This window comes from Branchiostoma lanceolatum, chromosome 10, assembly GCF_035083965.1.
Source record: "Branchiostoma lanceolatum isolate klBraLanc5 chromosome 10, klBraLanc5.hap2, whole genome shotgun sequence".
In the NCBI taxonomy this organism is placed as follows: domain Eukaryota; kingdom Metazoa; phylum Chordata; class Leptocardii; order Amphioxiformes; family Branchiostomatidae; genus Branchiostoma; species Branchiostoma lanceolatum.
In genome coordinates this window covers 1,039,264-1,066,825 of record NC_089731.1, presented here as the reverse complement: position 1 = coordinate 1,066,825, position 27,562 = coordinate 1,039,264, and the positions used below count along the sequence as shown (strand labels likewise).

The 27,562-nt window shown below is 41.9% G+C and overlaps 2 protein-coding genes across 15 annotated transcripts in view; one reads left to right on the top strand and one right to left on the bottom strand.

Moving 5' to 3' along the window:
* The first annotated feature begins 2,406 nt into the window (after positions 1 to 2,406).
* LOC136443693 (uncharacterized) lies at positions 2,407 to 5,957 on the top strand. The gene is made up of 4 exons (XM_066441029.1): positions 2,407 to 2,768; positions 3,407 to 3,533; positions 4,037 to 4,833; positions 5,146 to 5,957. The coding sequence occupies exons 1-4, from the start codon at positions 2,593 to 2,595 to the stop codon at positions 5,216 to 5,218; spliced, it is 1,173 nt and encodes a 390-aa protein (XP_066297126.1). The 5' UTR covers positions 2,407 to 2,592; the 3' UTR covers positions 5,219 to 5,957.
* A 335-nt stretch (positions 5,958 to 6,292) lies between these two features.
* Positions 6,293 to 27,562, bottom strand: part of LOC136444014 (protein kinase C iota type-like) — an 82,569-nt gene continuing 61,299 nt past the window's right edge. For all 14 annotated transcript variants that reach the window (XM_066441409.1, XM_066441410.1, XM_066441412.1 and 11 more), the window contains 4 exons: positions 11,980 to 12,059; positions 10,133 to 10,222; positions 9,185 to 9,300; positions 6,293 to 8,227 (listed from right to left, as the gene is read on the bottom strand). In XM_066441409.1, the coding sequence (XP_066297506.1) occupies positions 8,140 to 8,227; positions 9,185 to 9,300; positions 10,133 to 10,222; positions 11,980 to 12,059 (374 nt within the window). In that variant the 3' untranslated portion in view covers positions 6,293 to 8,139. The remainder of the gene's footprint in view (positions 8,228 to 9,184; positions 9,301 to 10,132; positions 10,223 to 11,979; positions 12,060 to 27,562) is intronic.

Here is a 27,562-nt window from a genome sequence, read left to right as displayed (position 1 = left end):
GGAGTTGCATTCCTTCTATCTGATGGGGACGTTAAGTCCTGTGCTTTAGGGAGCTTTGGGCGCGAAAACTCTGCACGTAAAAGAACCAAACACACTTATCTGGAGTTTGGGTAACCCGGTGTGCTTTGCTGAAAACGCCGCATTGCTTCGCTAGCTACTTGAAAGAACATCACGCTTCATAGTATCACCTCAGTTGGGGATGTTTTCTTTACCTGACCATTAAGATAGGTCGGCACATCAGAGCGGCTGACAACATAAGAAAAACTGCGTTTTTTGTCCGCTTGATCCGAGGCAAATTGACGCCCACGTATCTCGAGGCAGATATAGGGCTCGGCTCATTATTGAAAGCGTTTTTTTTGGCATTTGAGAATTCGAGGGGGACAGAGAAAGAGAGAGACAAACCAGATAGACGGAGGGAAACCGTGAGAGGGGTGGAGAGAGAGAGAGAGAGAGAGAGAGAGAGAGAGAGAGAGAGAGAGAGAGAGAGAGAGAGAGAGAGAGAGAGAGAGAGAGAGAGAGAGAGAGAGAGAGAGAGAGAGAGAGAGAGAGAGAGAGAGAGAGAGAGAGAGATAGAAAGCAGAGGGGGACTAGGACGGCTTATGAGATGGCTTTTCAATTTCAGGTCATTGAAAAAAAGGGTACTTCTTTTAAACGGTTAGACATAAGAAAATAGGAGATTGCTCGTATATTTGTCTGAAGACTGTCCCATATTGTTACACATTAATATGCTACGGAGGACGGTGCTAATATGTTCCCGCTTATCACCCCAGAGCCGCTGTCAGCCGGGACCAGGCCTCCCCGCGAGCCCCTACGGCGTGCCGATCGGAGAGAGTCCCCGCTGAAGCCGTAGATGACGGGTTGTCATCGCGGTGATGGATGAACGGGCTTACGCGGGGGTTCTGACGAGAAGTCTGGATAGAAGCGCTTGAGGCGGAGACGTGCGCTGGGTTATTATATCTTCTTGGTGCTCGCATGGGTTCGATGAGCGATGCGTCTGGTCGCTGTTTTGCCCCAAACATGCTGTTCGTCAAGTCACATAGTATCCGTTCGTTCAGACCATTGTAGTGCCGCCATTTTACGTCCCTACTGAAAAACGGGTGCAGCCCTAACCGAGCATGATGCCCTTCTTAGGATTGAACCGGGGTATTCGAGCTAGCAACTTATTGGAACCAGGGGCTCAACTGTGAAACTGCTACCTGATTGAGCTATAGGGACATAATTGCCACAACCAACAGATCTAAATATGCTTAAAGTTCCTGCTGTAGCTGTGATTTCGCCTCAGTTTTTTTAATGCAGAATTTTGCCAGTTTTGCCGCCAAAATCCCACATTCAGTACCTTGCGAGAAAATGTTGAATCAGGAAGTCCTAGAGCCCTACGGGATGTTCCACAACAGATGGCAAATCAACATACACATACAAAATGTACACCCCCTGTCCTCTGAGACGACTTTATTAATATCTCTGACAGAATATTGCTCTTGGCGCTGTAAGAGTAACGTTAGCACTTCGGATCTTCCCTGGGCCGGCGGTTGGTTAAGGCCATGTTGATTTGATCATATGGAAAACCTCCGCGCGCGCATCAATTTTCGTCAAAAAAAAAAGTTTTTGGCCATGATGTAAATCGTAAAAAAGCAGCTGCAAAATGAGAAAATACGTGCTATGAATTGCAAAAAAAAAAGTTTCGGAAAAGGGATACTAATGATGTAGAATGCCAAAGTAGTCAAAGAAGAAGTTTTAAAATAACAAAAATGAAGAATCTATATTTCGGTATACCATACCTACTGTGCTTAATTTTATTCAATCTTCCTGACCACGTAGATTTCCGAATGAATGCAATTTTTTTCATTCGCACGCTCGCATCAGTTTTGGGGTCCCCAGGCGATGCCATTATAATCAAATCAACATGGCCTAAGGCTGAAATTGCCACGGCCCAAAGGAAAGAAGAACTTGTCAGAATCTCCGGGAAGAGACGTGAGATGCCTGTGGGTCCAATTAGAGAGAACTGTCGCCCCGCTCGGGCACGGGGGTGGAAGGGGTGGCATTTGTCATTTCGGATGGTGACGTAAAGCCGGCCGCGGGGCAACTTCAGGTGCCAAACCTCGGCAAGTTTATTTTACTATCTGCGTACTTTTCGTTATTTTTCTGATGAAGTCTTGAAAAGAATAGTTCTTTCTTCTTATTTTTTTACTTCGGTTTTTGACAGACAAGGACGACGTGGTACTCAAGTTTTTATAACTTATCAGTGCCACGTACAGAGAATGATATACCCATTCTTACACCTGGGCGAAGTGAGGGAAGTCGTGTAATGATATAAAGTGCATTTCCCAATGGCACAACTTCGGTAGCGTTAGGGAGACTCGAACCCGGGACCGCTTGGTTTTGGGCCCAACACCCTACCTTTACGCCACACGGCCCCACATATAGGTACTTAGCCTACCGCTTCCATACTCCCAAGGGGAGGTGAATACTTGTAGATAAAAACGCGGACCACAAGAATGATGTAAAAAAAATGCCGCAGGTATTAAAAACACAGAGCCTAACCGCACATCTGCTTGGAGATTCACACATGCGCAGTTCGCACCTTTTAAAAACATGGCGGCAAACCGGAAGAGCAAACTGAGCACTAGGAGAAAACGCGGAGGAACCAGCCCGAGTCTCGGGAGTCTGGCGGTCGGGAGTAAAAATAGGAAGGCAGAAGGGTCCATAGAAGGCCATACAGATAGAATACCAGCCCAGAACTCGGCAAAAACAAAGGAACTTTCGGAGAGGTACCGCAACCATACTTGTGGGAGGGGGGCGCTCTAAAGTTCGTAAACCTTTAAACTTCAACATTGGTATCGCAATAAGCTCATTCGTAATTCCGACTACGCATGTGCAGTGTCAAAGGTGAAGGCCCCTGGCTTGTAAACAGTTCACGTCTTGACATCGTCTAGATTTGCTTAACAACGTCCAGACGGGTTTTGTTTACGTCTCAGGGGTCTTTACCTTTGACACTGCACATGCGTAGTCGGAATTACGAATGGGCTTACAGAATACGAGTTGACTGGATGTTTTGAAATTTCAATTCAGGATGAGTTTGTGTGAGTCTTCCTCCTAGCTCAAAGGGTGTCCAAACCACATTATTAGTAAGGTGGTCTTTTTGGTGGTCCCTTACTTTCCCCACTGACGCAGTGACCACCTGCCTACTGTAGTGTGACCGTTTCTTTCAAGTCACTTGAATGGTCACTAAAGACAGGTTGGACTGTTGTTAGAAAAGCACACTTTTTCACCCCATTAATTTAAGGATGTTGTTGTTAACATCTATTATCATCTCGCTAGATGTGGTCTCTTGTTGATGGGTTTCACGATGGTCTCTCTACGATTTTAACCCGGCCCTTGGTGCTTTACCTTTTACTCCACTGTACAGCGGACATACCGGTGTCACCACAGAAATGGTGGGGCTGAGGCAGAGACTAGCGGCTCACTGGCCGATCTACAACTGGGAAAACCTGTCAGACCTACCACCAGTCAAAACTGGTTCTAAAGAATCACAGGTACAGCTTTTCTACTGTATGTTCATGTATCTTCATGGGGATGGAATTGTGTAGTAATGTTAGAAGGGAAAAGAATGTTTTTTTGACTTACCCACGGTCAACACTAACATCTACATTTACATTCGTTTACCCCCAAATCGCCCATTCAGGGGCAAAGTAGGGGGGGGGGGGAGTTGACTGTTGAGGTCCCGGGCTAAGGCGGGCAGGCCTCCAGCTTGGCACGGATCGACTCAACAGTGGGAGCCATCACAACCGTGCCAGGCAGGGAGTTCCACTGAGGGATAGTGCGGGGAAAGAATGAGTGTTTATATGTATCGGTTCTTGCATGTACTCACAAGTATCAAACGTGGGACATTTTGTCCTCCACTTCTTCCAGAAAAGAAGCTAGACCCAAAAAACTTTTGTTGTTCCGTACCATTTTTCATTAGATTGTCCCTTTATTCCACAGCTCTTTTTTGTTGTCCCTCTTTCACAGTATTTTTTCTAAACCTTTTATTACACAGGGCCTGGAACAAAAGCATGAGACCTGTTCCATCTTAGGAACATTATTCAACTGGTCGCCCCTCCCACCTCCATGTAAACAGTGCTTTAAGAGGAAACGGGTCGAGTTTAGTCCCGAATTACTGAAGAATACTGAAGGAGTGTCAAGAAGAGAAAGTGTGCTTCAGTCAGCACACACAGCTAGATCATTTACAAAACCAACTCTTAACACAAGTATAAAAGGGCAAAATACAAGAATTCAGGTCTTACCATTTCATAGCAAAGAGAAACCCACACCAACAAATGTGGGGCCAACGAAAGCCCCACAGGTAACTCCAACAGGAGACATGAAACGGAAAACAAATTTGCAAGAAAATGAGATTGACCAGACAGCGCCAATCGTAACCCATGTCCGGGGAGTTAGCTCTGACGTGGTGTTAAGCTCTCTTAAAAGTCAAGGAGCGATAAAAACGGCCGGTTCGCAGCTTTCAATGCATAAAGATGCGGAGAGGGACCGCCCCAAATATCAAGCTATCAACGCAATAGGTCCAAAGGGAGGAGTGAAGCGATTAGCAAGTCAAACCGCAGGTCTGAAAACTTTTACGTCTGGAGGGAAGCCAACAGGGAGCAGTCCAAAGGGCAGGCCTGTTAGGGTTGCTCCGCTGTTCAAGAAAAGTGCTTCAGCTGTGCAGACAGAGGAGGGACCGGGACCGTCCACATCTAGGGCACAGCCGAGGGGGGGAGGCGGAGAAGAAGTGAGAAGTGGGGACGACGGAAGCCTCCGCTCCTGCCCCATGTGCCAAGAACAGTTCCCTCCCGGGTAGGTTGTCTGTGTTGTCACGACAATTCTATTAATATCCTTATCCTTATATATGCAGAGACTGTCATTCTCGTATAGGACTGTTTAGCCATAGTCGATGCTGCAGGGCTGCTGTGAATTAGGATTTTACCATGGTCAATACTGACCGACGGAGGCCATATATATATATATACATATGTATCCCTTAACACTGTGCAAGGCCGGGTTTACTAGATTGTTTACTTACCAAAAAAGGCCCCCACTGTTTCTAATGTCATCATCTTTACTGTAAAATCCTCTTACACTAAGTAACAAAAGCTTGTTATTTTCCAGGATGAGTCAGTTGGACATGGACGGTCACATTGCAGCCTGCCTGTCTGCCAGTAGTGAGGACATCATGTGGTGACCAGTGCAGCAGATGGAATCTTAGAGTATCAGCTTCAGATTGTATCTTGTGTTTATATTGTAGTATCCATCCTTTTGTTACATTTGTACATACATGTATAACTGTACCTACCACAAAAAGTTTGCCAACTTATTTTGGTTCATCAAATTTCCATTTACCATTGAAAAGCTTGTTCCTTATTTTGCCAATTTTTTCTTCATTCAAAAAAATGAAATGAGACCCAAGGCAGTGAGGCTCATAACAAGGGTGCTAAAATTTCCTGCCAACACAATTGCGTTCACAATTGTGGGGTATCAGCTAAGGGCTGAATTTTATATGAGTCTGGGATTAAACCTGTTCATAGGGTACACTGTAGTCTCTGTCCTCCTTCCAGTTGGTACTTGTATCATCATCATCATCATCTGGTCGTGACGACTTCATGGTGCTCATGGCCCATCTCCTCCATCCCTCCCTATCCTCCATTGCACTGGGCAGGTCTCTGACCAAAAGTTTGGAAACTTGATTTGGTTAATCATATTTTCGTTGTTAGTTCATCATTTGCATTGTATCCAAGACCATTGAAAAGCTTGTTCAATACCCCATTTGCTCTGTTCATTCAAGGCAGGTTATGTGAGTGGTTGGCCAAACAAGGGTATTAAAATTTCCCTGCCAATACAGTACATTGGCAGGGAGGGCACAAGTACATTGGTACTGGTATAACTTGTATAACTTAACCTAATACAAAAGTTTGGAAACTTGATTTGGTTGATCATATTTTTGTCGTTAGTTCATCATTTGCATTGTATCCAAGACCATTGAAAAGCTTGTTTAATACCCCATTTGCTCTGTTCATTCAACGCAGATTATGTGTATGTGAGTAGGTTGCAAAAGAAGGGTGTTAAAATTTCCCTGCCAATACAGTACTTTGGCAGGGAAATCTCAGCACCTTCTGAAGTGATCCACCCACATTACAACAGAGATATAATTGAGTTTCCAAACTCTTTGTCAGGTTTATTTGGAAAATAGCTAGTTGCAGTCGCCAGCTTTCAGTAATTACTATTTCTTACCTATTATGAAAGAAAACAACAGACAAAGTTTGTATCTCAGTTTGTTTACTTGATGAATAGAAAAAGAAAGTGGGAAAAACAGAAACATGTTTACACACAGGTTACCCTGAGTGTCTTGAAACTTCCTTCCAACAAAAGACTTAAGAAGCTAAACTTGGAATGTTCCACACAAGGTGATATTAGTACTAAGTCGTGGTACCTAACTACACTTACATGAGGGGTCAAAATGAGCTTAATTATGTCCTGAAGAAAAATTGCTAAATAATGTCCTTATTCCTGGGCCCTATGATTCTACAACATCACAAAAGTCTGCTTTTAATCAAGAAACAACAATTGTAGATTCTAACATTTTCTGTCGTAAATTTCCTGATCAGAAGTTTCAATACTTGAGTGTGGCTTTTGCGTCAAGGAAGCTATGACAATACCTCGTCCATCTTCTAAGCTTTAGTGCTTGTACATGTATCACATCCCAGGAATAAGTCTTCAACCTGACACAGTCTTAGACTTCAAGATAACAGAAAGTACATGTACAAGAATGTGTCTAGAAGAACTTGAAAGCCATCTTAACCCCTGAAGTCGCATCTTCAACTTTCTATCAGAATTGCTCCTGAAATGCGCCATTTATTTCTTAAAAGTACAATTTCAAGATATCATTGTTGCACCTATCACTGTGACACCCATTAGAGAAGGGGTATGGGACATAAAGGGATAGGACATGACTACAATGTACCGGTATTTGCACCAGGCAAAGATATTCCCCCCTCCCCAATCAAAATACACAAGAATACAAAGATATTTTTCCCCCTTGCAGCAGAATTATAAACATCTTATAACGGTTGTAAGTTTCACAGCTTTGACAGTCAGGCAGTCTGTATTTATAGACCCTCAACCCCCACTAAGAAATACTATGATAGGTACCCTACGAAGTTAGTGTAGTGTTTTGATCCCCCCTCCATGATATTCCTGATGATTTGCCTAAAAAACAAATTCCAACCTACTCCTAATTTTGCAGATACAAAGCAAAATTTCATTGACATGAATAATAATAAATATGCCATTTAAAAATTCCCTCTAAAAAAGAAAGTCCTAGCGCTAGCTACCATTGCAAGCATAAGTCATATTAAATGTTAAACAACATTGAATGTCAATGTGTTAAATTTGGCTTTGGTTCGTGACGAGATTTACCCATCCAACTGTGGAGAATGTTTGCTTCCTTTTTCGTTTATACCTGGCTTTTATTTTTGTTTTACAGTCACATGTACATTGTATCTCCTCGAGATTGAAAAAATTCAGCTAAAAAAACACCACTGAGTTTATAACAGCACCAAAAATATTTCAAAACTCTATCCTGCGCTACAGCTATTGCAGATCCAACACCTGTGTTCTGTTTATTACATCATCCAACAAAAAATGTGCGTGCCAAATTAACACAAAGTGTGATAAGTCATAATCAAATTGATAGAAATATCCTGCCGAAGAAATCCTCTGTTGAAATATAAACTTACTTGAGTAACGTTCTTGCATTTCATGAAAATCAACCTAATCTCCAAGCAGGTGTTGTAAGGCGAAATCATAACGTCTTCTAAGTCCCCGTTTTTGATACACAAAAGGGAACTGGAAACATGACGATTTTGCCCCCAAACATCTGCTTGGAGTTGACAGCAACGAAACGAAACTGATACCATCAATGAAAAAAAAAGGATTAAATCAGAATGCACCAAAATTTACTAAAAACAAAATTTTAGCTCCCATTTGAATTCAGTCAGTAAATCATATATAATGTGAGCGATTTTGTCTCCACTCTGTAAGTACTGTGAAAGGTCGAGCACTGTGCGTCGGATCCCGATTAGAAACTTCGCTGGAAACGGAACGAAACTAGACGCAGTCTTCCAGCGACATCAGGAGGGGATTCACGTACTCAAAGCCTTCGAACTCTGATTGGTCAATCTTGTCCAGCATTCTCCTGTCAACAAACAAACAAACAAACAAGCAGATAAATAACAACAAATTGTTGGTTAGTGAACAAAAGACTTGGAAGTCAGAATATTTATATGTACATCTGATTGTGAAACTCGCACGTTACTGGAAAGGGTTGCAGTTTTTAATTTGGATGGGACATAAAGCCTGTGGTCCTGTGTTTGAGGAGAGCCACACCTCTAGCACGTTAAAGAACCCACCACACTTATCGAAAAGAGTAGGGGTCCATCTCGGTGTGAGTGGTTCCACCCTAACAGTCCTGTCTTACACAACTTGTACTTAATACAAACAAAACTGGTGTCAAAAGGCAAAACTGACGTGCCAGGCCTAAAGATGTTTACAGGTTGTCAGGTGTGAGTTTGCTGTACAAAACTGGTTATGAAATAATAATACTACCGGAGTGTTGCAATTTACGTAATGATGTTCGTCCATCGTTGTCGATGAGGACCTAGACTTTTACATTTACATTTTATTTGTACAGTATCTTTTACTTTTTCACATCCGACACTTAAGTAAGGCTACACCAAGTAATTTTTATGGATGACGTCCGCGCGCACACTGATTTTGGTCTGTTCCCAGAAAAAACCCCAAGAAATTCCGCTTCCTGTAACTATGACCAAAGAGTTTCGACAGTGCCGCAAATCAATGGAATATGTAAAGAAACAGTACAGGACAACAACTGCTGTTCAACCTCATCTGATTTATTCAAATTATTGCTGTTTTCATGATGAATAAGATAATTGTTAGTTGTTACACTGTGTTCTCTCATTCAATTTGTGTCCTAACGTGTTGTCGACTATCATATTTCAAATCTAGGCATCTTGTTTTTTTCGGCCCTTCTTGTTTTTTTTCCGCGCTCTCGCATTAGATTTAGGGTCTCCAAAGGACGTCATCCATAAAAATTACTTGGTGCAGCCTAATACAAGTAAAGAAACAAACGTACGGGTCGTCTGGCGTGAGCTGCACAGGTTCACTGGTGAACTGTTGGTCGAAGTTCTCGACGCCCCCCTCGGAGTCGATGCTGGGTTTGAAGGGCGGGGACACCTGTCGGGCCTCCAGCTGGGGGTGGGGGGTTAGGGTGGGGGTGGGGAGAAAATATCAGAGTCAGCAGGAAGACTGTAGATTTTGATGTGTATCAAGACTTGTGACGTTAAACGTCAAACCTGTAAGTGAAACGTAATTGAGCCTCGCTCTGGCTGCGATGTATTGACAAAATATACCATCCATCATCAAAGTTAATCTGTGTTGGTCCGTACATACTACGGAGTGAAAACTTAATTTGTTCCAACACAATACGTAAGAGCAATTGCCATTGGCGGGTGGCATCAACTGATTAGCACTCTGAAGTAGCAGTTTGGCACCCAATTCCCTATTGGTTTCAGAGTTAGGCAACAGGGAGAAGGTTAACCTTTAGCTGAAAAACAAGAGCAGGCTAGGAGGAAAAGGTTTAACCTTTAGCACACTGAAGTAGCCGTTTAGCACCCAATTCCCTATTGGTTACAGAGTCAAGCAGCAGGGAGAAGGTTAAAATTCAGCTGAAAAACAAGAGCAGGCTAGGAGGAAAAGGTTTAACCTTTAGCACACTGAAGTAGCCGTTTGGCCCCCGATTCCCTATTGGTTACAGAGTTAGGCAGCAGGGAGAAGGTTAAAATTCAGCTGAAAAACGAGCAGGAGGAAAAGGTTTAACCTTAAGCACACTGAAGTAGCCGTTTGGCCCCCGATTCCCTATTGGTTACAGAGATAGGCAGCAGGGAGAAGGTTAAAATTCAGCTGAAAAACGAGCAGGAGGAAAAGGTTTAACCTTTAGCGCACTGAAGTAGCCGTTTGGCCCCCGATTCCCTATTGGTTACAGAGTTAGGCAGCAGGGAGAAGGTTAAACATGAGAACTCACCGCGTCCCAGTCGATGGGTTTGAAGAAGGTGTGGTGCTGGATGTCGCTGAAGCCGGTCACCGGCGCACAGCCCAGCCGCTCCGCCGGGTTCTGGGGGGGGGGGGAGCACGGTCGGTCAACAGTTCAGGACAACACTTGCTATTGGTTTATTGCACAAAGGAGCACTAAAAAATCAAACATTAACTGTAATCATCAAAACAGATACGAATCTAAAATCACTCTGTAGTACGCAACAAATCTAAAATCACTACTACGATGATGTACTAATTATGAAAACGTAATCATACAGAATAAAAAGGCTTGTTGAGTGGCGTCGTGTTGGCGTAGCGGTTAGGGTGTTTGGCCCAGAACCCAGAGGTCCTGGGTAAGAATCCTACTACTGTTCATGCGGTGAGCTTTATGTCTGGGCTGCGCTTTGAAATCCCTGATCATCAAACTACACAAATGTACAGATGTCTCCAAAATGGCATGGGGTTAGGTTTGGAGGCAATTGAGAAGTCCTGGGTTTGATTTTTGGCTAAACATTGTGTCCTTAGGGAAGGCACATCACAGAACTTTCCTAACTCCACCCAGGTGTGAAAATGGGAACGTGACTTCGTTGGGGGGTAAAAGCCGGTGGAAGGAGAGGGATGGGCTCCGCCTATCAATATTGTGCCCTAGACACAGTGGATAACAACCCACTGCCCCTACGTCCTCAAAAAGGCCATGGGACTACTTCTCCTTTTTTACAGCATTTCGAACCTGTAAGCCTCTTGTCTCCAAGCCAGCCAATGTTTACCCATTAAACAGTAAAACAGTTATACAAGCAGTAGCTCCTAATGGTAACACAATCACCTGTGTCTAGCAGTCACTGATAATCCTGGGTAGTAACGTTAAACCCTCACGGCTGTTAACCTACATACACCCGTCCCTCGCAAGGATCGGCGTCTGTCTCTCGAGGGGGAACATCAGAGCTTTATGGCAGTTTTGCATCACACGTTGTCTCTGTTAATGCTGTGAGCTTTGTGTCTGGGCAGCGCGTTGAAATCCCTGATCATTAACCTACATACACATGTCTCTAAAGTGGCGTCAGCAGTCGAGTGGTTAGGCTTGCACGGGATTCAGAGGTCCCAGGTTCGATTCCTGGGATTCCCGGCTAAACATTGTGTCCTTGGGAAAGGCACTTTACACGACTTTCCTCACTCCACCCAGGAATAAAAATGGGTACCTGACTTAAGTTCTGGAGGTACATGTAAAAGCTACAGTGTTGTGGAGTGTTTCCCTTAACCGCTGAGACCTAAGCTGAAAAAGCAGTATGTACCATTTTTGAAATCTATGGTATATCCTGGTCGGGAGTTTGAATACCCGACCTTTTGAATGCAAGGGAAACACTATGTAGGCCATTGCACTAGTGGCAGTGCACTCCTTATGTACAGTATATACAGAGACATATACGATAAATCACTAATCGTGCAATCGATCTACTTGGACAATATTACTCTGATTTCCACTAGATTTTAAATGCCTTTTAATTTGCTATAGCTGACCTCTCAATTTGCAAGCTGGATTCGATTCTTGATGTTAAATGTATATTGTGATTGAATGTATTTATGGACTGTAGAGTAAGTTCGTCTTTTAGTATTCAAATATTTTAATGAATTATCAAGTTGTTGTTTTTGCTGCCCTATAAATTGTAATGGCCGAGCTCCAATTCAGCCAATGGGCTTCCATTGTTCGTGACATGTGAATCAATCAATAGATAAACCATTACTACATGTACTACCATATAGACGTACATGTACATACATGTATAACAAGTCCCTCTATCTATCACAAACACCAAGAGAATGAAATAAGAACATCTTTACCTTGTTGAGGAAGCCTTTCAGCGCGGACGCTGCTCGGACAGAAAGGGACCTTGGGATACGTATGGTCTTCTCCAGGATTACTGAAACACAAGGTCATCAAATGTTAATTTCAAGGTCATCAAACGTTAATTTTTCTTCATCTCCTGTTCATGCATTTTGTGACAAACATACATAAAACACTTACTACATACATGTATTAAGACTGTTAGCCATAGCTGATGCTATAATGCTGAATCAGATGTGAATAAGCATTTTATCATGGTTAATACTGACCAATATTTTTCTTTTTCAATGGTTTTTATTTAACGTTAGTAAGGATCTCACGGGCAACACTTCCAAATGTCGTCCATATTACAGAGAGTTTACAACATAACCATACAAAAACAACGACTTGTTACACTTCGCTTATTGAAAGCAATATGATTTATTTCAACGAAAGGCAGATTGATATTAGGCCACACCAATCTGACTTCTTCGTTCTAAAATAAAGGAAATATGGAGAATCAACATGAAAATTCTGAAGGGAAAGTCTGTACCTTGGCACACACAGTTTCAAACTTTCAGCAAGTGAATATAATAGTCAGATTTGAGTTTTCCACCCAGCCTTCTGTTTTCATCTTTCATTTGCTGGGCTTTTAATAAGACATGTCAGAGAACCAAACTGGTGCGGCTTATAAGGATGCAAATAACCCTTCAAAATTGCAATAATTCTCTCCATTGTGTTATGGATAAATGATTGTCATAGACTTGTCTTTACATGTGTATGATGTATATATGACAACAAAAAAAAGGAAACTTTCTTTATTAAGGTAGCCTGATATCCATCTGAATTATGGAATATTTAGGAATTCCAGGATGATATAGATATGGATACCAGATAGAGAAACTGTTCTGCTGTAGAAGTGTCCGACTAGTTTCCTTGCACAAGGTATTAAAGCAGCAACAAGCAATCATACTTATACAATATTATAATATCACAACTTGGAGTATCGTTAGCAGTTCTTTCATATTGGGTCAAAGCTGGACCAAAGTACAAATGTAACCATCATTTAAATGCAAAATGTTTTGTGTACATATTAGTCTGAGCAGAAAAATGTAGTAGCTTGTGAAAATATAGTCTGTCAGGGACAGGCAAGTTGGAACATTGTATCCGGAAAACTTTCACGTGAGCAAATCTGAAGAAAGCTAGCAGAGGAGGAAAGGAAACATTGCCAAAGAGCAGCGAGCCGACAGAGAAGAGCTGTTTTGGCGACCTGGAATGAGCTTTTCTGCCTTGTAAGATGGAAAATATACTAGACTTTTTCAACACAAAAACACACGTCTTATAAGATTAGTATACTCGAAAGGTTCCTCAGAATTTCTACATTAGGCCACACCAATTTATTTTCTTGGTTAAGGGAATAAAGAAAAATGTAAAAAAAAAATGCTAGATTGGAAAAACAACATGAAAACAGAATCTCAGAGGAAAGTTTGTACTTTGGTGCACACAGTATCAGGGAGTGAACAGGGTCAGGTGCAAGTTTTCACCCCAGCCTTCTGTTTTAATGATTTTTTTGTTGCTAAAATTAAAAATCCGTTAACCAAGACATTAAATTGGCGTGGCCTTAAAGTGATTTGCAACTACGCATAGAAAGACAACATGAAAACAGGGTCCGAGGAGAAAGTCTGTACCTTAATACACACAGTTTCAGGGCGCGAATCAAACGTTGAATGTCTAGCCATGGTACAAATATAAAAGTGTTCCCAACAAAAAACAGAAACTTTATATCAATTAGACCAAACAATGACTAAAATATATCAGTTACTTCCCCCTATGAAATATTCAGATGTTTATGTCAGAAACTGTTTTGATAAAAACTTGCCAATTCTATTAGTGTTGATAAAGCCAACAAACATGTCCCTATAATAACAACACGCCCCTCCTAACATCGCATCAAGTACTCAATTTCACAGCTGACCTGTTTTTTTACAAACTGGGCAGGACCACAAGTGACGGGAGATCCCAGGGGGACACTTAACGTGCCGAGACTATTCAGAGTCATGACGCTATTACCCGTGCGACCGCCCCCACACAAACAGGAGGCGTGAAACTGTCAGGGTTGGGGAAAATGATGGATCATACGCTGTAGAACCAACAAACTAATTTAGAAATGATGTGGCCTTGTGGCATGTACATGTACCTGTGCCTGAATGAACAGGTGGACTTGCTGGTATTTTTTCTAACAAGTTTACTATTTTTTCGTGTCCCCAAATTGTACCTACATGTAGATGTAATCAAAATGTGTGTTGAAAAAGATACTGATTTTTTTACTGTTTCTTTGGATTTTAATGAGTTTATACACAAAGCGAGTGCAAAATTGCTGTACTGATCTTAGACAGAATCTAAGCTAAACACAAACTTCTCATTTTCACTTTTACCTAATTTATCACTTTCCGTCTTCATCTTTAAAAGATAAGACACCAACTCTAAGATGCCTGCCTACTTGAGAAACTTATCACATTCAAGAAACCTTAACTTCTTAAGACGGCACACCTGCCAACCTTAGCGCTGGTTAAGATAAGATAAAGCAACGTCTTAATTCCTGTGAAGACGTACTGCGCGGTAAGAAAGTCTGATAAGACAGCCCCATCTTTCAGGCTCTCTCCTTCAGACGGAAGGAAGCTCCCGATAAGTCATGTGGCAAGGCCAGAAAGTAGAAATACTTTTTCTGGATACCTCTGGTGTAGTAACAATGTAACATTATAATTTCTCTGAACCAGACATTTAGCTCTAGGTCCAGCAAAAATGATGTTTTGAAAAATTGGTTCAACAGCTGTGGTCTAAGAAACTTCTCTGTGCGTTGTGTCCATCACCCTCCCAGTTTTAAGAAAGTAGGAAGAAAGTCGTTACAAGAACGATGCGTCCTATTTGTTCCAGCATGAAAACTTGTCATCAAAAGCTTTGCGCTGATGGAATGTTCCCGGCTCTGACTGCGATAACAACCCATTTCCTCCCGCATCAGGACCTAGAGATGGAAGCCTCATCCCGCATCGCTCCCATCTATCCCGCTTATCTCCGCAAATTTCTTGATGTATTATTTGTCCTTCACATCATTCAGAGTCTATTGCTGACAATCTACCATAGAATCACCATGATTATCCTTCACTGTCGGCAGAATATCCGAACAAAGTGCTGCCGGGATATTAAGGATAGACAAATATTGCCAGGAAAGAAAATTGCCTGAAAGCACAATTGACTTTTCTGCACAAAACGCTTCTATGCATCATTGGAAGCAATTTCTCGACGTTATAACACTCAATAAAGAAGTTTTCTTGCAGCGCTAAGACCAAGTTTCAAGATTGTACTTAAGAAGTTGCTGTATTGGATACGTCTTAATTTACAAGAGCACTTCTTGATGTTTGTTAGCAATAAAACAGGAGGTGGTAAGGAACAAATTGGGTATCTGTATGGCATATACATGTAGACAAATGCTTTGCTTAACTTATAGGTTATAGTTAAGTTATAAGGCCACCATCAGTCAAACTAAATTGCTTTCAAACAATTGTTCAAACAATAGATTAATACCTTGATGAATCGAAAAGATACAACATCTACATTAGGAAGCCAAGGACTTTCTTGTTCAGCTGTGGATGCCTTAAGTGCCAAGAAGCACCTGTTCCGCCATACATGCACAGTAACAGTACCTTAAACTTTGTTGGAGAAGCTTAAGTATTATAAATCAATCAATCAATAAATATAAGCATTTTGGGTTTGATTCATATCCTAAATGGTTATAAGTGATAATTTGACTCCATGAATAGTTTCATCAGGTTGGTAAGTCACTGAATAAAAAGACTCTCTTCACACAACCAAGAGATTTATTCCACCGACGTTTCAGTGCTGCATTAGAATGTGAACCAGTCAGAATTGCCTTGAAGAAGGTGACAGATGGTCACCGAAACGTCGGTGGAATAAATCTTTTGGTTGTGTAAAAAAAAGAGTCTTTTTATTCAAGTCTGTTTTTAAGGAAATATTTCTTTTGCATTTTGTTTTAAAACCTGAGAACCAACAAATAAAATTGCTGTGGCCTTACATATACATGTACCATGACTCTACAAAATTCTCCTGTTCCGAACATGATGCCTCCCCTTTAGGCCTACCCATTCCCAGACCAAAGTCTCCGTTCCGACAAGCTTTCATCGCCCACGAAAATTGATTTTCTCCAAAATGTCTCAGCCGAGTCTTAAATCTCGCCGGAGGCACGGAGGCACCTGATTGGCTGCGGAGGCCGGCCGAGGGTTCAGCAGTTCAGGAGGTCAGAAAGTCACCTCATCCCCAGGCCTGGACATACAGGGCGCAGAATCATGCACTTTTGAGCTGTGCAACTAATCGTTGCCCGTGTGCGCACCAATACATGTATACATGTAGATATTTTTATTTGGTTACGTACAAAAAGGTACTATTGTACACGACTTTAATTCTTGATTTGTGAGTATCTCAATCTTAGCTACTTAACAGTTACTACAGTGTAGCCAACCACTAAAATGTCAAAATCACAAATATTTCAGACAGTGATTAGGCGCACCCAAGTTTGGAGCTGTGCACCTTATCTGACTGTTTGTGCACTGGACTGCACCTAGATATTTGTGTAGGGTTGCGTACAAAAATGCACTGTAATAATTATAGTACACTATTATAGACCACATTCTTGACATTGACGTGTCAGAAAAAGAGTGAAATCTTTGTCGTATCACAAAAATTTATGTACTCGGGTTTTGAAATTTAAGCTTTGAAGATCATCAGTTCTGCATCGATGCTATGTCTTTATTTCATGTTGTGTACCCAACTTGTATTCTGTATACTTACATGTACACGTAAATCACTAGGTAAGTGGCACCAATGTAGCCTCCATAGCAGGCTCTACCGGGCCTTTTTGGGCAGCTTAACACTTTTTGCAGCCAACCCGTAACCATCAGCCAGCCTGTAACCGTTTGGCCCCGCACAGGCTGGCTGCACAAACGACCCAGTACAAAAAGAAGTCATCAGCAAAAGTGTATCATAAGCCCAAAAAAAGGCCCCAGAGAGCCTGCTATAGAGGCTACACCAGTGCAGCTATTCCTAAAGATGAATTTCGAGCCCCGATCTCCAAACCCCGATCCTCCATCAAGCCGTGTTTCCATCAAGCCGTGTTAGGCCAGGCACTCAGACTGCCGACGGGGCTAAAACAAGCTTTGTACCCTATATTGGAAAATGGACTAATGGACACGATACCATCAGGCTGCCCCCTGGCCCTTTTTTGTGGATGGAAGAGACGCAAAACATGTAGCGTTTTAATGGTGAGGAATGTTGCGAACTGACACTGTGCTGAAGAATTATTGGGTACTGCAAATTCATCTATTTATGCATTTGTTTTATTTCATGGTAGGAGGTTTTCCTGGTGTTTTAACTTCGCGGTTGAAACAGTTCTGCAGTACACTATAGTAACACATTGGAGACGCATATTCAGTCACTGTAAAAATGATCGAACTGCGAACATTTGAAGACTCATATGCATGGTACCATCAGTATGTGGGGTGGGATTAAGCCTATATTATAGTACACATGTATATATTCATCTATTTTTGTGTTGGTTTTATTATGTGATAGGTTTTCGCAGTGTTTAAAGTTTGTGGTTGAAACAATTCTATGGTTCAGTAGTAACACATTAGAAACTCATATTCAGTCACTGTAAAAATAAACGCACTGCGAACATTTCAAGACTCATGGAACCATCAGCATGTGGAGTGGGTTTTAGCCTTTACTTCGCGGAAGGAGGTTTTTGCGGTGTTTTAAGTTCGCGGTTGAGACAAGTAGTACGGTACATAGTGATGCGTACCTAAACCCGAACCTGGTCCGGACTGGACCTAACGTTTAGGTTCAAGCCCCAAAAAACCTAACCGTCTGGAAACAAGTCCAGACTCGAAACAAAAAATCTCAATGAAAAAAATATGAAAATATTGCTGTTTTTGTGTTTTATAACTGAACTTTTGTGTTTACTACTGACTGTATTATAATTTCGCATACATAGTTTTCAAATTGCATGTAAGATATATGCCAATTTTTGTAACAGGAAAAAAATATTTTAGCACAAATATGCCATTGGTTCAGGTCTGGACTTTCAAGTCCGGACCTGAACCTAAACCTCTGGACTCGAGTCCAAACCTAAACCTAAACTCGGGATTAGGTTCGCACCACTAACGGAACAGTAGTCATACGTTGGAAGCAGATATCAGCGGCATGAATTTGCAGAAGAAAGGTCACCTTAAAATTGAAACCGCAGCAAACATCTCATGATCTACAGTATTATCCGCACATGGGGCGGGTTTAAGCCGACAGCAATTTGAGCGAGCGATTCAACCTAGTTTTCCGCGCGCCGGACCATTTATATCCCGTCTGGCGTCGCGTATGGGTGACCCGGGACGCTTCAGGGTCAACCGCGGGACACACGGAGGGATTACACGATTCGTGGGAGAGAATACAAATATATGGGACACAGGAGGCAACATCAGCATTTCAGGAAAACCATACAAACATTTAGAAACAACGCCACACTAATTTTTTAATCCAGTTGATAAAATTGGGTCAGCATGTGTGCCAAATCTTGCATAGCCGGGAAACCGCCCTTCTGTGTAACACACCAGCTTTGCAGGCATGCATGCGCCTGTGCTTTATCACAGCAAACTGTCTGCCACACCTAATCTTTGCACGTCTACAATGTAATTTCATGCATTGTTTAATTCTATCTAGCAATAATGCCTCTACAGTACATACTGACAGGAACATACACTCAGTTTCCTGGGGAAAAATTGATTTTTTAACATCTCAATCCTAGGTTTATGACTTTGATAGTCTTGCAGGTACTGTTTAACTCATTCTTGTTCTTTTCTGAGCTGGTATTAGTAGCAGTAGGCTGGTTTATTATTCCACAAGAAGGGTAAAAAAAAGAGTTAAATTGTACAGCTTTGTCATCACATTGTTTTTACAGAACTCTAAAAACATGTATAAAAATAATACAAATTATATACAACAACATCATTAGACTTTTGAGTAGTGAGTAGTATGTCTACTTAGTTTACCCATGATTTTGTACACCATGCGTAATCTGGACACTACAGAATCTGTGTCAGCTAGCACTGGATATACGTTTCAGCACCACGGACAGACCATCCATCTGGTTTAAAATAACGGTGTGCACTGACACCTAAAGAAATTCTGACATGTTCGCAGAAATAATGTTCTCGAGGTCATTAATCTACCTTTCAGTTACTGACCTGGAACGGAAAGGATTATGATTTTGAATGATGTTTTTATACTGGTTATTCAGCGCTCCATTCTAGTCCTCATGTTATACTCTTGTTCCATTTCAATTTCGTATTAGAAATGTTCAGTCTGAAAATTCAAGAAACAAAGAATCAGAAAAACAAAATGACTTATAAGTTGTTGTAGCAGATTTTGAGCATTCCCTCTTTTTCCTACTACTTTAGATTAAGAAGAATAGTCCTGAATGTACATACATTAGTGGTTCTCAAATTCTGTAAAAGATGCTCCTATAACCTGAAGAAATGTGTGGCATGTGTTCTGCAATGCTCTGACTTTCATATGTCGTTAACGTTAATTCATTGTTGATTTGTCTATTTCAGTCTTATGAGCTACAGTATATAACAGGAGAGGGCCTCTTTAAGCAATCGTCCTGAAAAAAAAAAAAGGATGAAAGACCAAAGCTCCCCCAAATGTTCTGTTGTTTCATGACAGTATGTGCATCCTTACTAGATGGCTTTGGAGCTAGATGTGCAAAGTTAGGAGTGACAAATTTGCATGTTGAGACAGAAAATGCTTTTACGTTGTCCGTCCCAAAATCTAAACTTTATGACATAGAATTGATGAAAATGTATCTTCGTAGGCTTAAAATGATAAATTTAACAACAAAAATTCAAAACATTGACTCCCAGTTAATGAGTGGGGCAGAAAAAAACTCAAAGCTGGATACAGCACTGGACAGGTCCTTCAGGGTAATATACAGATAACCAGCTGCTGCCGCGCCGGGTGTCTGCAAAGCTGAAGGTGCAGTTTACTGGATATACAGAATACAATCTCCCAACGACCTCCAGGTGACCCTGTCCCAGAAATCCCGCCGGCCGTGAAGAACACGACATCAATAACTCCCTGTCTCGCTGGCAGCGATGACATTTACCCCCCCCCCCCCACTGTTCATCTTTCAGCAGGACAGACATGACAGAGAACGTGTATTACCGACACTTCCATCAGAGTCTTCACCTTTATTTTTATATATAGTATACTGTAAAGGCAGAAATGTTTTACATTTGCTGTTTTCGCAGCGATCACTGCGAACTTAAAACCACCGCGAACATTTTTGTCAGATACTGTTAGCAGAGCTGCCACCAACTTAGAAACACTGCGAACACTCCATTTTCCCCTTGTCGCGAAATTAAAACCACACAAACTTGAATTCATTTACAGAACCTAGTCCCATCCTCATGTCTGATTTTCATTTTAAGAACACAAAAGGTCACAATATTGTGTATAGGGCGGTGCCCATCTCTGTTTCTGTAGCCCATGGGCCAACCCGTTGTGCAAGCATTACAGCAGGGGGCTAGTCCACTGGTAGTGATGTGTGCTTGAGCTACAAAGGTCTTTTGAGAAATGTCAAACACGTTTTCGGCTTTCTTGCACATCTGTAGCAATATAATTTTTATAATGCATTCCAGAATTAGTCTGCAGGAGGCCAATAACCAGATTTGCCTTTTGTTTTGCAGACACCAAAAAAAACCCCACTCACCCACACACATATCAAATATCATAAAGATTCATTCACGACTTCCAAATTATGCTGTCCACCCACGGAACCGCCCACCTTAAAACCCACGAAACCACCCACCTACAAACCCCAAGACCACCACCCACAAACCCACCCACCTACAAACCCACGAAACCATAAATCCAAACACAGGTGAGACTGAAAACATTCCCTAGACCTATGCAGATAGAAAAAGTATTTTGAACGCTGGACTGTCAAAGATAAATCACACAAGGGCTTGAGCAACCAGACACTTCCCTGATATTAATGATGTACAATGTACAATGCGAAAAATCACCCTCATGGCGTAAAAGAACCTGCTTCATTTCCATGTATATTAGCGGCTATGACAACGCTATCTGTCATGCGGAAAGCTGAAAGCGCCATGACTGCATGATACGCCATGATTCATCTGAGTCTGTCGGGTTTAGACTTGTCGTGTTTTCTTTTTGTCTGCGGATTTTCTGCGAGGCAATTTACAGAATTGACCGTTGACAATGATTTATAATATTCTTTTCAATCACAGGACAGCCAAATTTGGTATGACAAATCAATGTGAAACTATATCAAAACTTCACAGCTATGACCTTGTTTTCAATAACAATATCAAGTCTGTGATCATCTTTTGAGAGATTATCTAACAACTTTTCGCCCTCGTAATACATTCTATACATGATACGAGTCTGTTGTGCTTGGCAGATAGATAAACAGATACATGTATGAAAACCAAAGGTTCCACTGCGGTACCATTGAAAGCTGCTAGGGAAGTCCATATAATTAAATTTGATCTGTGTTTAGTTGAAACCTACCCACATAGCAAATACCATTAAGATCCACCCACAAACAGACGACACTTGCCAACTCACAAACACATCCAAACCCACACACCCACAATTTACAGCCGCTACAGTCTTACTTTCAATAACAACATCGATTCAGTGACAGGAGATTTGCCCGTCCTCATCCCCTGATGCTTGATGACCTTTCTAAGTGGGCCAGGACACAAATAGCCAGCAGCTCGGTCATCACCCTGTGGCCTTTTCAACTCCCAAATAGCCAAACAGGACTTATCCTGTAGCCTAAGAGATCAGCATGTGTAGGTCACCATAGTCACATCAATTTATTTTCTTGGTTTTCGGACATTGCAACATGAAAAAAATGATGTGTTTGTATCTCTTTATATTTGCATGCATTGCATATCCTGTAATTTTGTGTAAACTGCCTGATGGGACAACACACCAGGTTTGTACTGAACAGTACAAGCTGCATAAGCTGATTTATTTGATCCACTCACACCAGAACGGGCCCCTACTCGATTTTTGATAAGTGTGGTGGGTCTGAATGAAAGTCTGTACATGTACCTTTGCACACACCGTTTCTGTGGGTAAATACATGCACTAAACTCCACATACAGGTACAGGTGGAATTTGCAGTCATGGAAGGTTTCACCACAATTTTGGCTTCCAGCCACAGACACGACTCTAAACACACCACCAAAGTTGTTAAGCACTTATCCTATAGAGCCCACTGGAGCAGCATCCATTTCATTACTGGCAGAGATAGAAGAACCCTGGCGCCATTTACGTAACCTTGGCAAAGTTCCCAGATATTACTATACAAATACTTTTGAAGCAATTTACTGACTGTAGGGCTTTCACTAGTAACGCTGGAAGCAATGCGGTAACCTGATAGTTTAACTGTACTGATTAAAAGTATGTACATACTCAGAATGAAATAGCATGCCACCGGAAGTTACGCATACATTGTATAATTGTGTTTGCTTATATAAGGATAATATCGCGTGTAACTGTAAATGACCATAATTATATAATTGAGTACTCCTAGGCTGCTATATATGTTTTCTATTCCGGTGTAATTTAACACTATCTGTCACAAGAAAAACTACAAAAACCGCTGCATTCAGATTCAGTAAACACCGTATGTAAAAGTGGGCAATGAAGTTTTCAATCACAAACTTATGGAAACTTTCACTTTTATTGTTTCCTTCCCTCCCTGGGCTTCCTTTAAGTTGTTTTTGTGTCTTTATCAATAAATCAAGACAATCTAAAACCCAAGTGCAGTCTTAAAGAGTCAATTCGACCTTGAAAGGTTTTGCCACTGCTGTTTGATAGTTATATTCTAGATGACAAATGTACCACAACTGTTTTACAAATGGACAACCACAGACAAAAACCTTGAAACTGCCACCCACCGTCCATAGGATCAATAAACTTCGCTTCTTAACGGAGAGTAATTTCTGACGAATTACATCGTGTTCCTTTCCTGAAACCCCTGAACAGCATGAAATCGGTCCTTCTGCACCAATTAACAAGTTCTTGACGAATCGTTTACCAAACTCTCAAGGTAAATTGCTTACGAGAGGCTTATAAAAAGTTGCTGCGAGGTTTTAATGCATCATTTGGGACTTAAGAGGGAGAAGGCAGGTGCAGGTATGTAACGTCGCTGTGGTTACAAGTTTAACAACCAGTACTTGAACATGGATCATCCCAAGTTCAAAGACGCACATGTTGTCATGGCCCCATTCAATAACCCAGTCATACGTGCTCCTTTTATCACTTATTGTGGCATGTGTCTTTTCATTACTTCTGTTCACACAAGCTGTACTCTTTGATGTTGCAGGATGAATTGGTTATATATGTCTAAAACACATGTTAGTCAAGCGTTTGGGACAAGTCGACAGAAGGTGCGTTTTATACCCATTCTTTGCAGTTTTAAAGGAAAAATTGGCAATTTATGACTCCAAGTGAACTTGTCAATGTTGGTGAGTCACTGTGCACGAATGTCGACAAGAAGAATCGACAGAAGGCACATCTTATATTAGATTACTGTTCTTTGTAACTGTTCTTTGGAGTTTAAAGAAAAAAAAGGCAATTTATGACTCCAAGTGAACTTGTCAATGTTAGTGAGTCACTGTGTGCAAATGTCGACAAGAAGAATCGACAGAAAGCACATTTTGCATTAGTTTACTGTTCTTTGTAACTGTTCTTTGGAGTTTAAAGGAAAAAAAAGGCAATTTATGACTCCAAGTGAACTTGTCAATGTTAGTGAGTCACTGTGTGCAAACGTGTCCAAGTCGACAGAAGGCACGTTTTACATCAGTTTACTGTTCTTTGTAACTGTTTTTTGGAGTTTAAAGAAAAAAAAAAGGCAATTTATGACTCCAAGACTAGTGAACTTGTCAATGTGAGTTCCGGTGCACAAACGTGTCCAAGTCGACAGAAGGCACGTTTTACAAGTTTTCTGTTCTTTTACCGTTCTTTGGAGTTTTAAAGGAAAAAAGGCAATTTATGAGCACACATGAACTTGCCAGTGTCGGTGTGGGTGAGTTACCGTGCCCGAATGTTGGGAACACCTGTTGGTGAAGCGATACGGACAAGTCCACAGAAGGTGATTTTGATAACGGCACTATTCTTCAGGAGTTAAAGGAAAAGCTGAGAATTTATGAGTGCTCCATGCACTTGGGAATGAATTACTACATGTGCGTCCAAATGTCGGAAATACACATGGAGCACGTAGACGTGGGTAATACATTTTCCAACTATTGGAGAATTATACGATAGAAGGAGAATTTACAACGACTCTGTGAGAATGAGAGAAGTTTAGTTCAGTTCATCCTCGGTGAGGTGACGCCAGTGTCTCCAAGGGTTCCCTGTCGAACATGACAGTGGAATTCATCATCCTGCAGACCAACATCCTCTTCAATTGAATAAGAGGAAAGGCAGGCAATTTATGCCTCCATAAAGAATTAATTAGTTCTACATGTCCAAAACAACACAGACTTGGGACTGACTCACTGAGTTACTACATCCAAACGTTGACACTACAGAGGACCAAATGTCTGACAAGTGGACAGAAGGCGCATTATTCGAGTTCATAAAGCGGGAAGTTTATGCCCGGAAACAACACGAACTTGGGAATGAGTTACTGTAACTCTTGTTCCTTTCACCGTAACTTTATGTTCACTGTTTTCACGGTCACCTTTAGATCTGTACCATGAACTTATCATCACCGTGAAAACCTATTGTTATTATTTACGATTCCTTCTTCACACATCCGTTCTGTAAATCACTTGGCCCCATCATGAAGTTAAAGTTCAGTGAAACTGTCCATTTTCCTTACACCGTGAAATTTTGCTACTAACTGTGAAGATAAAGTGAATTACAATACAACGTCCAAACGTCAGAACTACAGATGGACCAAGCAGACGTGAGTGATAAACGCCTCACGATGTCAGTGCGACACAAAAGGACAGGAACCACCACTCCGTGTGAAGCACATTCCCAAACCACTCCCTGCTGTCCTGTTTAAATGCCCCGTTCTGACCGTGGTCGTTGTCAGGCACCGTGGCTGTTGTCAGGGAGTGTGCGAGTCCCGGGGTCGCGGGTTCTAAACCCGCTCCTGCCCCAGTCCCTCCCCCCATTGTCTCACATCCATTCCAGGCCACCAGCAGGCGGGATTGAAGAGTGGGGTTAGGTACACTACCGGGTTAATGCCTTTCAGCAGCGGAGTTGTGTTTGTCTTTGGCGCGCACTCGGCGGAGTCAAGGCTCGGGGTTCAGCGCGAGGTCAGGGTTGAACGGAAGGTCACCCGCGCGAGTCTGATTAAATCTCGCCCCAAGCGGCCCTCTGAATGATCGACCCTCGATGATTGCCAAATAGTCGTACCTGTAAACGCCGGCATCGGCCCTGTCATCAACTGAAAATTGATCATTTCAATCTTAGAGCTGATGGTGGCTCTACAGTGGTTTCAAAAGAAACTATCAGCTATCAAGTTTTGGCTCCATGAAAACTACGGGAATCAAGGCACTTTCATCAACTGAAAACTGATCACGCCAAGTAACAGTTACTCAAGCAACCGGATTACAGATCAGTTGGAAACAGTCAGACGTTACGATATGAAAAATTGACTATTTCAATCTTAGAGCTGATGGTTTTTACAGTAACTTTGCTGTGCTTTCAAGAGAAACTGTCAGCTGTCAGCTCTTGTGTACGAAGAACTTTATCGAGAAACTGTTCTGTTTTGATAGCTACTCCCAAAATGGCCTCTCCTTTGGTAGTTCATTTTCAAAACTTGTTCCCGAGTTGGAGGTTGATGTTGACAATTACAAACTCTGGACATGAGTGTGTGTTCCACCGCCTAACCTTGGTTGTGTTGTCACAGTTGCACTTCAAATAAAGTTGAAGGTAAATCAGTAGGACACCTGACTATGCATCGGAGCCTGCCAGGTTTTATTGCTGAGGTGGGATTTGATGTGATTTCATTAGGACTGCAACGGTGCAATACACATGGAACAGAGGCAGCTATTGCTGGTAATACATAATATACCCGTTTTTACACCTGGGTGGGGTGAGGATAGTCACGTAAAGTGCCTTTCCCAAGGGCACAAGTTCGGTGGCGTCAGGGGATTCAAACCCGGGACTGCTGGGTTCTGGGCCGAAAACCCTGTCGTTACGCAGCACGACCCCACGACAAACTTTGCTGGAAAGGAGTTGGTGTAATAGTTGCGCTTCAAATAAAGTTGAAGGTAAATCAGTAGGACACCTGACTATGCATCGGAGCCTGCCAGGTTTTATTGTCGACGTGGGACGTGTTAATACAGACACCACGGTGAGGCAAAGTGCCTCCCCGCATGCACGAACACGTGTCACGAAAATGAGCCGCCGCTATTATTGTAATTCTGCTCATCTCTCTAGGTGCAACAGCTAACACAGATGCATTAACAGGGCTGGAAATACCACCTGTATATGCAGGTTTGTTTGTTTCGTTTGTGAAGGTTAGACATCCAGGTAAACAATATATAAGGAGGAATTCAAACTCTACAACTGGATAAAAATTCGGAGATTTATTTCCGGACGTTTCGAGTGACATCCGTCACTCTTCTTCAGCGTCACTAAAGTGACCTAGCAGAACAAACCAGTACTTATATACAATAATTAGAAAAACCGGTTTTTACATGGCAAATCACACAGTCATGCATAAGCGACATTGTAATGTAAAATAAGTTAGGAAGATTCCTATGGTAAGACAACACATTGTAATGTAAAATAAGTTAGAAAGGTTCCTATGGTAAGACAACACCATAGGAAAAGTTATTGTCCTTTGGGTGGGGGGAGGTTGGTTTGTTTGTTTGTTCAGACACTTGTGGTGCCTAGCACAAAGTCTGGGCTGTCTCCAGCTGTAATTTTTTTCTGTCCCACTCATTCTTTGAGATTCAATGTTTTAATTTTCGTTGTTAGATATTGTCATTTTCAGCCTACAAAAATACATTTCCATCACTTTTATGTCACGAACTTGAAGTTCCCATTTTCAGGACGGACAGGGAGACATTTCTTCCCGTCCTAACAAGCAAATTTCTGTCTTGGGACAGACGGATGGAAGTTCCTATTTTCATGACGGACAGGGAGACATTTTTTCCCGTCCTAACAAGCAAATTTCTGTTACCACAGAGGGATGGGTCCTGGAGACAGCCCTGCACATAGGGCAGCAAGTTTCCTTGCTGTTTCAGTAGCAGGGTGTATTCTTACATGGAGGGGTTGGAACCAGGAGCTCAACTGTGAGGCTGCTACCAGTTTAGATAGGGACATCCCTGCATATGTTTGTTTGTTTGTTTCTTCGTTCAGACACTTGTAGTGCCTAGTGATACATAGGGCAGCAAGTTTCCTTGCTGTTTCAGTAGGAGGGTATATTTTCACAAGGAGGGGTTGGGGCTCTACTGTGAGGCTGCTACC

Excerpts from the sequence above, each read along its gene's own strand:
- LOC136443693 (XM_066441029.1), top strand. The coding sequence starts at position 2,593 with ATGGCGGCAAACCGGAAGAGCAAACTGAGCACTAGGAGAAAACGCGGA. Across the intron at positions 3,534-4,036 it reads CTGGTTCTAAAGAATCACAG|GGCCTGGAACAAAAGCATGA; the intron begins GTACAGCTTTTC and ends TTTATTACACAG. Across the intron at positions 4,834-5,145 it reads CAAGAACAGTTCCCTCCCGG|GATGAGTCAGTTGGACATGG; the intron begins GTAGGTTGTCTG and ends GTTATTTTCCAG.